The following is a 13,339-nucleotide window of genomic DNA, read 5'->3' as shown; positions in this document are numbered from 1 at the left end:
AATCTAAAAGCTTCTGTAACAATCTGAGATTGCCCATGAATACATTAACCAAGTCTCTAACCACTGCTCCGATTTAAATACAATGACTAAATATGCAATTTTATTCTTTTTCCACCTCACTGAGTTTCTTTTACCTTGCTAATGAATTTCTACAGAATTAAAAGCAGAGCCTTTCTGACATATTTACCAGCACTAAAATGAGAACGGTTTGGGTTTGCACTGTGATTTCCACTGTACCAGTCCTGCCACAAGGGGAGTTTCCAGCATATGAGTTTAATATAGGATTCCCTATGGAACAGAAGTAACTGAGGCAGTGTGCGCATGTGCAAACACATGTGGCTGTGTATGCATCTTCCCATGAAACATACATACACGTAGGTGTGTACGTGTATGCGTATATATATTACGTTGCTATTACAGGTTGTAGAACCCCTTGTTTCACTTCAGTTCTCTGAGCACTTACAGCATACAATCATCTTTTAAAATGTCAAGGTACAGAATATTATGTGCTAGGGAGAGACGGAGGAGAGGGAAGAGAAGTTGACGTTACATTATACAACAAGAGCTAAGTAAAAGGCTCTCTGTACATAAACAGTGCTTTATAAAAAGGAAGATTATACCAGCTTTCCATGTTCTGGTTGAAATTTGTCTGGTGATTGCTCTCAGTTATGGCCAAACTCCTCTTTCCTCCACCAAAACTAAAATATATGTGTGTGTGTGTGTGTGTTGATCTTGTGATCCAGAAAAGCACTCCATGACCCAAAGCAGCTGACCTGGAGTTTAACGGGGCCCACCTGGGCAGCTGGCTCACCGAGGCACCATGCCCGCAAGATGCAGAGGTGAGCTGTGCTGAGTGTGCAGTTCCTTCTGCTCATGGGGGTCAGACAAAATGGAGTTCTCCAGCCTGGATGAAGTCACTCAGCAGATACGTAACGAGCACACAAGGCAGAGTCCATATATCAGAGCATTTCTAAAACCAGGCAAGTCCTCATACACTCACACATGTCAGTCTGGAGAAAGTCATCAGTGAAGGAGAGGAAATAGGTAAAAACATTCATAGGGTGACAGCCAACAGCAACCAGAAAAAATAACATCCCAAGTCTCAATATACAATGAACTAAAACTTACAAATGAGCTGCGAGACACTAGACAGGGACACCTTACTCTGTCTTCAACACGGCAGTTCCATCTCCCTCAACCCTGCCACACAAGCCTGCAGCATTACAGCAGCCTGCTTTAGTCATAGGGCAGCTTGCAGAGAGACCGTCAAAAGCAGGAGTTCTTCCTCCCTTGTTTTCAAAGTACAACCCCTGGATTTAATGCCAGAATCCGTTACCCAGACTCGGTTATATCTGCTTTCACTCCCACCGGGCCCTGCACGGTCCAGGAGGTGCAAAGGAAAAACCTCTAACGTGACACGGGTGAGGCACAAGGGGTACCGTATGCTGAACCTCCTTAGACACTTCGGAGGGGCCATACTTACAAGAACGGTGCACTCAAAAGCCAGCTTCTCGTTAAGGTGCTCTACTTTCTACCCAGCTTACAGGGGAGAGCAGAGTCAGCCCTGTGAGCCTGCTAGGCAGTTAGCTCCATGCCCACGCTACGTTTCCTGTGAACAGTGGGAGATTTGAGAAAACGGCCATGCGCCGCCCCCCCCGTTCAGACTTGGTGTGGAGACTGGTTTCAAATGCCAGGGGTAAGGATGGAGGCAACAGAGAGGAAGAAAGCTGTGGAGCTGGCACTGGTACGCAGATGAATTCTTTGACAAGGTGGTTCCTGTTGGTAGGGGTGAGGTCTGCAGGAGGTCAGTTTAGAGGAGCTCTTACTTATGCCTGTAAACAAGTAAAGGACTTCAATTTCTATTGCTTCCTTTCTACAGAGTACAAAGTTGCTTTCAAGACCCCTTCTTGTCCTACACTTCTAAAGGGAGGCACAGCTGCCATTCTGCCTGGTCAGACCAACTTCTTAACCCCAAAGGATGATGCCAGCCTCTCAAGCAGGAGGAGGAAAAACTGTGCGCCTAGCCAGGTTTGGATAAATCCTTTGCTTTTTAACCTCATTTGGTTCTCACTATGAAGCTCTGGAGCGGTGGTTCTGTTGAGATGACTTTCAACTCTGTCTTCTTATTGCCCAACAGCAAAAAAGCCCAGTGCAGCAAAAGGGCTAGTGCAGAAGGAGAGACGGTGATGCTGTGAGGTGATCCCCATGCTTCCCATTGCTTCTAATACACTGTAACGTACCTCATGCATTTCTGATTTCCTAACTAAAATCTGTTTCCCACAGAGGCCAAATGCTGAATTGCAAGCACGTATCTTCCTGTGGCTCAGTGCACCTGGACTGGCAAAAGTCAGTTAAACAGCAAAGAGACCACCTCCAGGGGAAGGGGGTTGGAGTCTGGCTGGGAGGTCTCTCTGCAGGTTTTTACTTGTCTCTGCTCTCAGAAGGCAAAGGCTGTTCACGCCCTGGAGAGGAATTGCTGGTTTTACTTTGGAACCAGCCCTCGGGACTGTGGGTAGAGCTGAGAACTATGGGTGCCTGCTGAAGAGGATCCCCCTGATTTCCTTCCAGTTTTAGGCCTGAAGAAGTAAAAATGAAAAAAAATAAACAAAAAAGCCCCAACAATGTCACCTGTTACTCATCAAAATTAATCTTCCAATTTTTTTTTACTGGATTTATACTCTAATCAGTCTCAGCTTTCTCTACCGTCCTACATTCCTTTCTATCTCTGCTTTACAGCCAAGTTAGCCATAGCTTGGCTGATGAGAACTGCAGACAGACAGCAATTACATTTGTCCCTTTGCTGTTGGCTAGTCTGCTTACTAAAAATTCAGCTCACCTGGCTTTTGGCTTTTTATTTGAAGTGCTCTCAAAGGTCGAAGCATCCACCTGTATCTCATCTTCATCCTGCAGAGCTGCTTCTAGAGCAGCCTGAACTTTGGGAGCAATGGCTGGTCCTTCATAGTCTCTTGTTGTTCGGCTGGGCATGTCAAGTTCCAGTAATACAATATTCTCTGCCTGAGAAAGTAGACGCAAAATCAAAGCCTGCATGTTTTCATACAAATAGTTTCTTTTCCCCCCAGAAGCTTATTCTGAAGTACTTTACAAATCTATGCAGGACACTGTGAAAATGTACGTCCCATAGAAGAACTAACAATCCTCTGAAATTCACATTCCCCTGACCAGGAAGGCGAACATTTGAAAGTTGTAACCACATCTGGGCTTACCCTGTACCGAGCTTCTGGACGGATCATCATGGACGTCCTGGCGTGCTGGCTTAGTGGCCTTTTGTATCCTACAGCAGACACCGGTCTTTTCATCATTTGCTGGTTACTAGAGAAACACAGATACTCAGTCTATTATGCACCAAAACCAAAAACTCTTCTTGGAATTTATGAGCTACAACATCTGCAAATTCCACAAGGAAATACGTTTCAAGAGAGCAGAAACAACCTAGACTGCATTTCCGAGAACTGCTCTCAGCAGTCAGTCAACAAGATAAAGCAGTTATCCCTTGTCATCTGTTCCCTGCACAAAGCAGGGTATCTCCATGGTTTGTTGTTGTTGTTTTTTATCATACAGACCACAGATGCACTTGGTTGCTCCCTGCTTACCAAATTTGCTTTAGAGAACTTCCTCTGTAGAGATTCAGGATATACCCACAGCTCTCGCATAATAATTTCTGAGAGCTTTCCTAAGTAATCTAGGAAACAAATACAATAGGAATTTACTGCTATTTCAATGGTGCATGCAGAATTACATATATTCTACATATAATTACTGGGCTCATCTAGAAGAAAAATCTTAATCTTCCAAGAATTTTCCTAACTGTGCATTCCTATTTTATTCAACCTACTCAGATGAATAATATCTTTGTTTTATAATTCAACAAGAAGCTAAGAACTTGGAGGGCCGTTTTACATCCCCAATTCGATCCCTCTGTTGGGGTGCCTTGTTCTTAGCAACTAGAGGGTTTTATGCGACCTGTAACTAGATCCTAAGTAGAAGATGAGAAGTACACTCACTCCAGCCGGGTTATGGGATGCAGTTTCCACTGGTCTTCCTCTTCATCAAAGAATGATCTGTTCATGATCTTATTCTTTTCTTCCAAAGGAATAAAATTTTCAATAATCAAGTGCCTACATAAAACCACAACAATGGGAAATACACAAGAAACACAATCAGCAGACGATTTTCTCTACTGCTCCTCTCGCACTGACTTAATATAGCTGTGGAAAAGGAGGAATGTTTTGGCTTTCTCTTGTTGAAATCTTGTTCCACAAGCATGTGCAGAACAGTCCTTCCTTTCACTCCCCACTAAGAAACCATCTCTGTTGAAGTTAACTGACAGGAAATGAAGTGACGGGACTTACTTTAGCTTTAGTTCCCTGGTAAGTTCATTCTGGGTCTGCTCCAGTTCCTGGCGCTCCTTGATGTGCTCTTCTTGGAGATCATGGATCTCTGCCTTCACAGCTTGCAGCTTGGAAAATAACTGGAACAGACAACAAGAGCTGAAGTCATAACTTGCCAATGTTCCTCTCAGTTTCACACACAAGTTGATTTTGTTCCTAACCCAGTGGATGTGAAAGAATTTTCTTTTTACCTTTTTGAGTTTTTTGGTCTTTATGTCCACCTCTTGCTGAAGAGAACTATAGGTCTCCTTCAGCTCTAGTGTTTCCTCATCCCGACTCTCCATCTGCTGCTGGATTTCTCGCTCCCGACGTTTCTGAAGAATGTGATGTACAGTATTAGGGACCACAATTGCATTGCCACCTCCAGGCTGACATACATGAAACCAACACTTGGGATGTTTTTACTTCCCTGGGTTCCAGGGCTTTTGCTTTAGCTTCTAGTTCTTCCTATCTCTTGCCTTAGAAATACCAGAAGCATTAGCTCTTCTTTGTCTTTATTTTGGTGAGGGTCTATTGGAATCAGATAGGGTGAATAAGTGCTCAGGTTTCAGTTAAAGGAATTAAATGTTGTGGTTAGATTTTTTTTAATCAATTCATACTAATCATTGCACTTAACGAATTACCATCAGAAAATGCGTAATAGAAAATAAACTTCTGTCACATAGCAAACACCCCTTCCCTCGAGTTAACAGCTGAATTGTCACTCTCTGAGGCCTTCCAATTATTTCTTCGCTTACAGACATATCCAATTAAGATGGAATATAAATCTTTAATGTGAAAAGCTGGAAGAAAGGTATTATAAACCTTATCTACATATTTCATACAACAATAAATAGGACACAAGCCCTTGCCCCTTTTTTTGAGATTTAAGATTGCCATTAAATCAATTTCAGGGTTAAACCTGTGCAAACTTTCTTACCTTTCTCCTGATACAATGTTTTATAGAAGTTCCACAGCAAGGCTTTTTATACAAAAATAACAAATGTTCTTCCTTGTACCTGTTCTGCAATTTCCTGTCGTTTCTGTTCCAGGATTTTCTGCTGTTCATTTGTATGATCCACAATATTTTTTCCTCCCACCAGAAGTTTGCTTTCCATTGCCTGAAAGAAAACACGGTCATTAAGTTTCTCTCTCAGTGACCAGCTAACAAGTCTTTTCCGCAGGATGTGACTTTCTCTCATTTACATACGACTTCTTCATGAGGGCAGCTCTCTCTGAAGTCATCTGCTCTGAGAATTACTATTTCTAAAAATTGCTGTAAAACTGGGGGATAAATGAAACAGTAACTTGCTTGGAATTACACGTTGCTGTAACGTGGCCAATCTGAAGAACTAAAATGTGTACTCTCGTATAAAATCTTGTTAATGATCTGTTACAGAATGAAGCTTTTTTTTTTGTGCTACAGCTTGCGAAAAGATGCATCATCACATTTTATTGTGATGATTGCTTAAGATCTTACAAGATCAGCATATAAGAACAATGCAGCAACTCATGAATATTGAGGTTCCTAATTAATGGCGGAAACTAAGGGAATTTCAACTTCTGTCTAGAAACAGTTTATTTTAAAATCTGATTAAACACAAATCACTATTCTGGAAACTTCTTTTGAAATACCTTTCCTACCTGGGAAACCTGCTATTCTCCCCACTGCCTAAATCAATTGCTTTAAAAAAGTATGAAAGTATGACGAGGAAGAATTCTACCTTGATTTTAGCACTCAACATTTCTGTTGCTTCCTTCTCTCGTCGCAGGTCCTCCATTTTCTTTTCTTTCTCTTTCAGCAGTCTCATCTTTTCTTCTGCTACCAAGCTGTGATCCTCAACAATAGCTTTCTTTTCAATCTCCAGCTTTTCTTGTTGCTCCCTCCAATAGTCATCTTTGTCGTCTCCTTCATCCTCACCCTCTTCAGTATCCTCCTCCTCTTCCCCACCCTCTCTTCTCCTTTCCCTCCTCTTTCTTTTGCCAATAGACCGTTTTTCCAACTGTGCCTTGAGTCGAGCAATTTCTTCCTGGAATTCGCGTAGCAGAGCATCCTTAGGATCCTCATTCACTCTCGGCTTGTTCTTGATGTTTTTGGCACGATTGGCATACCTTAGTGTTGTAAGAGTCTCCTCTACGTTGTAAGAGGCAGGGCCTATATTGGCCACCATCACAGTCTTGGCATTGCCACCTAATGAGTCTTGAAGTAACCTAGTTAGCTTTGAGTCCCGGTATGGAATGTGTGTGCTTTTGCCATCTACTAGGGCAGATATAACATTGCCCAAAGCTGAAAGAGAGAGATTGATTTTAGTAGCTTCCTTTAACCTTTCCCCCTGTGCTCCAGTCTTAGCTTGGCGCTCGCTGCCCGCAAGGTCTACCAGGTTGAGTTTTCCAACACGGATGTGATTCTCTCCATCAAGTCCCAACTCGCTGCATTCAATAGTGATCACAAAAATGGCATGAGATCGAGAGCTGTGTTCGTTCATGTTGGTGGCACCAACTGAGCGATTTTGGTTTCCCACGTTCATGACGTGCTCTATCTCTTTGACACTTTTTGTAACAAAGGAGGACAAATCCTTAACATATACACCTGTATCTGGCCTCTCTTTTAACTCCAGCCGTTTGGATTGATCCTTTGATAACAAGTCTCTGATTTCTTCTTGGTATATTTCCAAATAAGAGGCTCTAACTAGGTATTGCTGATTTTGGGATCTAGAGATGTGGGTGAAGATGTGATCAAATGAATTGGGGATGACCCCTCTTTTTTCAGGATCACCACGCACCCCTTCCATCGTATATGTTTTCCCCGTTCCAGTCTGCCCATACGCAAAGATTGTCCCGTTAAAACCTTGCAGAACAGAGTCCACGAGAGGTCTGAAGGTCTCATCGTAGAGTTCAACCTGTTTGGAATTCCAGTCGTACACAGCATCAAAGGTGAAAGTTTTAGGCAGTTCATGAGATGTTCCCCGCGGATTCTTCACTGAGACCTGCCCTAATTTGACATCCACGTTAACGACTTTTTCATACGAAGCTACCTTCTCTTTGCTGTTCATTGGCCGGCATCGTACCACCACCCGAACAGACTCAGAGCTCTTTAACTTAGACATGACAGCAGGTCTGTGGCTGGCGTGTTCTGATCAATGGCTGATCCAGTGCTAGAAACCTAGAACAGAAACAAAGAAGGCATCTATGAAGGCAGTTTTCTGCACAGAGCCAATATTCAATTCATCTGTTCAAGCAGAATTTTGCATTACGTTCTGAGGGATTTTGAAGAATAACAATTAAGGACAACATAAAAATTTAAAAAAAGGCCTGAGCCAAGACAGTATTATTTTACCAAAGCCCGTCAGTATCATTTATACAGGCTCTGCTGCAAAGAATCTTCATCAAATCTCACCTTTGCAGTTGGCAGAGATCCTTTTCTTGACCTTTAAAAATAATCGTAACGCTTTTAAAACTATTTATAAAAATGATGTATCTCCTTGCCACTGATTCTCTTTGCAGTTTAGCTTTTTGTTTTATATCTTGTGCTTTGAAAGTCCAGTACAGACCTGCTCTGTCCATATTGCTCAGAACGCAGCTGCAGGCTCGTGAAAGGAAATCAGTTGGTGATTCACCTGCGTGTTTCACCTACCTACCAACATTCAAGAGATTACAAAACATAAATATAGTATTTTCAGAGTTGCCTCTTCTTATGCCTCCCATGTATTGACAAAAATGTCTCATTTTTATGAGACCACCTCTACATTACAGTCTTCTCACACGTGATGTGATGTGATGTGTCATCAGGACCATCCTGACTCGGAAGGTTTAAAACCTATGCCTGGGTTTTCTTAAGTGACAGCGGTTCCCTGGAACACTGCCCAAATGCTTTTATGTCTTGTGCATTAAAACTTTTAAAGTCACTTTCTAAAGCCTACCTACAGCATAACAGATCTTTAATTGGGCTACAACAGCTGTGAGGATTCAAGATAAAATCGTTAAATAGTTTGTCCATTCCCAGGCATCCCATCCCTGAACGTTCCGTTTCCACACCTAGGAAAACTGATGTTACTTTCACTTTTCTGTCAAGAATCAAGTGAAGGAAAATAATTGTTACACAAAAGTTTTCCCACGTCTCACAATCTAGCTGGCGGCAAAGTAGAGCGTTACGGCAGCCAAGTGTAGCCGCCTTCCAAGGCTTGCAGACATTGTAAGCCAAACCAGCCGGGGGACCAAATCACCCCAGTGAGCTGGACGCCAAAATCCGTTGGCAGCTAAGAGGAGTGTTTCCAGCACCTGCCTTCTGCCGGGTGAGGACAGCCAGCCAGGAGCGGGACGAGGCACGGTGTGGGCTCTGCCACCCCCAGCCGGGAGCACCCCAAGGCCCCCTGCTCTCTGCACCCCCTGCGGCCCCCCACGGGGCTCGTCCGCTCCCTGCTCCACTTCCAAGCTTCCCGGTCGATGTTGATCTTGCATTTGTGCTTGCTGCACAAGTATTAGCGTACTTAAAAGAGAGGTGGCATTTCCAGCTTGTATCCAGCAGAGAGTAGAAGGGAAAGCTCTAAAGGCGGAATGATCTACGGTATGCCTCGCCTAATGCTCAAGCAATCAGAGGACATTAGGGTGTGAAGTGGACACCTGCCAGGATTTGCCCTTCTCAGCCTTCTGAAGGTGAGTTTAAGCTCCTTTCCTATCACTTATAAACATTTCATAAAGCACTCAGTCCTCTGAGGCCACCGTCGTCTTTCTCTAACATGATTGCCCTCTGGGAAAGGATTCTGCAAACGAATGTCCTCCTCAGCTAGAGCTCGTGCGTCTGTTTTTATAGGAAACAGCAAACAACCACGTGTGCCTGAGAGCCTTCAAGCACAACTGTTTGCACAGACCTATGCTATTGTTTTTCTTTCACCAATACACTTATGGGGATTTTCCATAAAAGCCAGCTCTGCTCACGCACGCTAACCGCACGGCCCGCACGCCACACTCCTGCTCTGCTGCACCCGCTGAGTGGGGACCACCGGGCTCACAAGGCTCACCGCCAGCCCGAAGGCACGGCGCATAAATCCAGTTCACGGGTCCGAGCCGTTCCTGACTCTGGGCTGCAGAGGAAGACACGTGCTGTTGCATTTCCCAGCAGTTGGCACAACGAGCTGCCATTTAAAACAGAGCACAGAGACCGCGTTACTGCTAAAGCGACAGCCTTGCACTGAAGATCCAAATGGTACAGCTTGCGAAATGCAGTGTCATTTCTAGTAAGCTTTTTTTTTTTTTTTTTCCAAATGCATCTTTCTACCAGCTGGATCTGCAGCAGCCCATGGATTCGGTCTAACCGTTTTTACTCAGTAACTGCATGTCTCCAGAGAGCTTCTCAAATAAGGTGACAGAGAACTTCAAGAGCAGAGCTAGAGGACTGAAGAAGGAAGCAGAACGCTCCTATCTCAACGTCCAGACTGCAGATCTGCACTACAAAGAATAGCACAAGAGGAACAAATAAACATGTTGAAGAACTGTATGGAAACCTCTACACGACCTTCAGAATTTCCTTGCTGTTGTGCAGGGAAGCGCCTCGCTCCCTCGTTATTCCCATGAAAGCATTTAGAAGTTACTAGCAGGAAGATGAAAAACGTGCGTGGAGCTGCCCAAACTGGACAATGATCCAGAAGCGTTTAACAACCCACATACTGAACTGGAACCGCTATAGGAATTTTGGATTGCAACTGAAGAAAAAAATTTCCCTCCTAGCTGACAACTCCAAATAAAGATGACCTTATTTTCTGGCCCACAGGGAACATGTATTTTGGTATGCCAATAGAAAAGAACACTTGAAACGGGGACAAGTCTTGCAGAAGCAGAAAAAGCAACTCTCCCTCTACTCATCATGAGTAATTATATATATAAATACATGCTGTGATTCTGTGATGCTTCTCCTTCCCCACCTACCTGAGATATTCCTATAGTTCAAGTTCACAAGAGACAAGCTCACAAAACAAGCGACGCATCATTTATCTGCATTACATGGGGAACGTACGTACTGGCAAATACTCAAATTAGGCACAAACTCTGACAAGAGGAGCCTGGTCCTTCTTTATACAATTAATATCCAAAATGTAATTTTGATGAGAAGGGCAGCTTGTGAAAGAGATGCTGACTAGGATTAAACGATGAGGATTAAGTTAATCTTCACATTGGCTGCTTTGTTTTTCAAGAGTACACATTGCTGTGCACACACTCACCTGGAAGTGAAACGTCCAGCACGTGTCGTTTTAAGATTTGGCAACGCATACTTTTAACAAAAAAAGTTGCATATTTGCTGCTCCTCTGGGTGTATCTCATCTATATGAGCTTCCTAAACTTTTGACGCATTCCCCCGTCTCACTTGCAAGTCTCTTTCTATAGACCCAGACAATTTATCTTACCCTTGATGCGGGCTATTTTCATAACAACCTGTCACGAATCATCCCCATTTATTTTAGCTGCTGCCGTGCAGCTTACTGAAAGCACAACACATCAAATTACGCTTCTCCCCAGACTCACCCAGCTGTTTGACCAAAAGCAGAACCAGTTTGTGGTGTTTATGGTCACAGGAACTCTCCTGCAAGGACGGAGCTGCAGGGAGCGGCTGCACAGGCCCTGGCCAGTGGGGCCTGGCAGCGAAACGCGGCGCAGGCTGCAGCACCAGGCGCTCCTCTGCCACGGGGACTCCTTCACGCCACCAGGCAGGCCTCGAGCGACCCGGTTCAGTCCCCTGAACGTCCCGTTGGGACTTAGGGTTGAAGGAATGCGTTGGTAGATGGGCTCCGTATAACCAAGGTGGGGAAGGCGGGGAGCAAACGGAGCATTTGAGTTCTTTTCTACAACAGAAGATTGCTCCTGAGGAAACAAGCACTGCCACGGGCTGGCTGTGGGCTAACGGGGGCACTTCTGGATGGGAACATTTGGCAGCGAGGACGCGGCACACCCGGGCACACCCGGCCGACCCCACAGCCTCGGGCCTCGCGAGGCTCCCCTGCATCAAGTGTAGAGAGGAGTGTAGAGATCTGGGGAAGTTCTAGGAACGGTGCCCAAATCCTTGCCTCGCATCCTACAGGTACCGCCCCGGGTACCACCTGAAACCCACCGCCGCTCTCTCATTTAAACCTTTCAGATACTGGGGGCGACGGTGCCCTGCCTTGCTCCCCCCGTGCCTCTCAGCCCTTCCCCAGGCGGCGGCTGGCCCCGCTGCCCCCCGACCTCCCCGCAGCCACCGGGCACCGACCGGGGCGGCCACCCCCGGCCCCCGCTCGCCTCCCGCTGCCGGGCACCGCCCGGGAGCCCCCGGCCCGGCCCGGAGCCCCTCCGCCGGCGGGAGGCTGGGGTCGGCGGCTCGCCCCCGGCCGCTCCCCCCCCCCCGCCTCCCCGTGGCTGCAAGCAGCCCCCAGCGGGCCGCCGCCGCTCCCGGGGCCGCCCCGAGCCGAGCCCCGCGGCAGGGCCCGGCGGCAGCAGCCCGGGGCCGCCGGGAGGGGCTGGGGGGGGGGAACACACAGCGGGGCCGAGCCGGGCCGGGCCTCGCCGCTCTCACCTGCGCCGTCACCATGGAGCCCCGCGGCCGCCTCCTCCCGCGGCACCGGATGCGGCGGGGCCGGAGCGGCGCCGCCCCCCCACCCCCCCACACTCCCCGGTCACTTCCTTGGCAACGCCCGCGCCCGCCCCACGCCGCCGCTTCCGGAGCGCGATCGGGTCCCGGTAGAGCCACGGGGCCGACCGCCCCCCCCCCCCCCCCCCCCCCGGTAGAGCTCCGCGCCCGTCCCCCCCCCCCCCGGCCCGGTAGAGCCCCGGGGCCCCCCAAAAGGACGCGCAGGGCAACAGCATTGCCTACAAAAGCTCTTTATTGTTAGAAAAACACGTTTTTTCTAAAAAAAACCCACAAAAACCCCACAACCAACCACCCTTTCTTTCTCCTGCTCCCCCCGCCGGGCCCCGCGCCCACCCCCGGGCTCCTCCGGGCCCAGCAGGGCTTTGGGTGCACGGAGCCGCCGCCCTCCTGCACAGCACGGGGAGGGGGGGGGGCGGCAAGCGACAGCAGTAACAACGAAACACCAAAACTCAGCCGCAATGAAACCCCCGGGAACGCTCGGAGGGCGTTATTTGGACCGCACTAGAGGCGGCCAGGCCGGTAGCACAGCCTCACGAGTGGCACTTTTAGGAATTAACCAAAGTTCTGCAGTCGGTGTTCAGAAAAGGTGACGGGAGTACGAAGAGGCATTGGCCGAACCGAGGCTTACCGCTGAAGACCCTGACGTGGTACCGGAGGCAAACAGCGCTGGGGCAAACTAAAGCTTTTTGTTCGTTTTGCTGTTTCGCCATTAGCTAACGCCTTTCAGTTAGCTGTGCTGGGAACTAGCCCTACCACCAGGAATTCTGTTGTCGGAGGGATTATTTTTACAGAGTACAGAAATAAAAAAAACAAAAACAGAAACCATTAACACGGACCTAGGTAAAACATGCACCAACCCACGCTACAGCTACTTCAGGAGTTTTAGCTTAAAAACAATTACATTTCTAACAGACTTCCACCTTACATCAGCAGCTACAAAACCCTACGTCTCCAACTCGACTACGAACAATCTTCCACCCATGTCCCTCCAAAAACCCTTTCCCCAGTTCAATACAAAGAACGTCTGAACACATAACTGTAACGAGTAAACACGCCACCACCAGGCTTCTCTAGCACTGCCGGAGAGATCAAGGTGTTGCTCCACAGCCGCCCACTCTCAGAGCACTGCTGCGAGGCAGTCCACTACAGGGAACGGAAAGCGAGGCACCGAGGTGATGTGGGTCCAGTAAGGCAATAACCGCACTCGATAAAACCCAGATCTCGTTTCCTATCCTGAGCTTTATCTTGCGCTGCTTTTCAGGGACCATGGTATTTCTGACAACACTTCGCTCTTTAAAAGAGCTTACAGTCAGTTTTGGACAATGAGAAGCTTCTC

At 47.1% G+C, this 13,339-nt stretch overlaps 1 protein-coding gene across 2 annotated transcripts; it reads right to left on the bottom strand.

The window, feature by feature from the left end:
* Positions 1-69: 69 nt before the first annotated feature.
* Positions 70-12,015, bottom strand: KIF3B (kinesin family member 3B). 2 transcript variants are annotated; one of them, XM_040576346.1, is made up of 9 exons: positions 11,929-12,015; positions 6,113-7,551; positions 5,408-5,509; positions 4,601-4,723; positions 4,371-4,489; positions 4,023-4,136; positions 3,225-3,330; positions 2,837-3,015; positions 70-2,576 (listed from the first exon to the last, which is right to left on the bottom strand). In XM_040576346.1, exons 2-9 carry the CDS (start codon positions 7,493-7,495, stop codon positions 2,483-2,485), a joined length of 2,220 nt encoding a protein of 739 aa, XP_040432280.1. In that variant the 5' UTR covers positions 7,496-7,551; positions 11,929-12,015; the 3' UTR covers positions 70-2,482. The 2 variants fall into 2 exon arrangements, with proteins under 2 accessions (XP_040432280.1, XP_040432279.1); XM_040576345.1 differs by lacking the exon at positions 11,929-12,015 and adding an exon at positions 10,905-11,546.
* Positions 12,016-13,339: the final 1,324 nt, after the last annotated feature.

This window comes from Cygnus olor, chromosome 16, assembly GCF_009769625.2.
Source record: "Cygnus olor isolate bCygOlo1 chromosome 16, bCygOlo1.pri.v2, whole genome shotgun sequence".
NCBI lineage: Eukaryota > Metazoa > Chordata > Aves > Anseriformes > Anatidae > Cygnus > Cygnus olor.
Note: the sequence above shows the minus strand (reverse complement) of the source record. Positions and strands in the feature narration are given on the sequence as shown.

Bases quoted from the DNA above. Each gene is read 5' to 3' on its own strand.
- KIF3B (XM_040576346.1), bottom strand. From the start codon at position 7,495: ATGTCTAAGTTAAAGAGCTCTGAGTCTGTTCGGGTGGTGGTACGATGC. The intron at 4,490-4,600 runs GTAAAAAGAAAA...TGTCTGTTCCAG, and splicing joins AGACCAAAAAACTCAAAAAG to TTATTTTCCAAGCTGCAAGC. The intron at 4,137-4,370 runs GTAAGTCCCGTC...GGTTTTATGTAG, and splicing joins ACCAGGGAACTAAAGCTAAA to GCACTTGATTATTGAAAATT.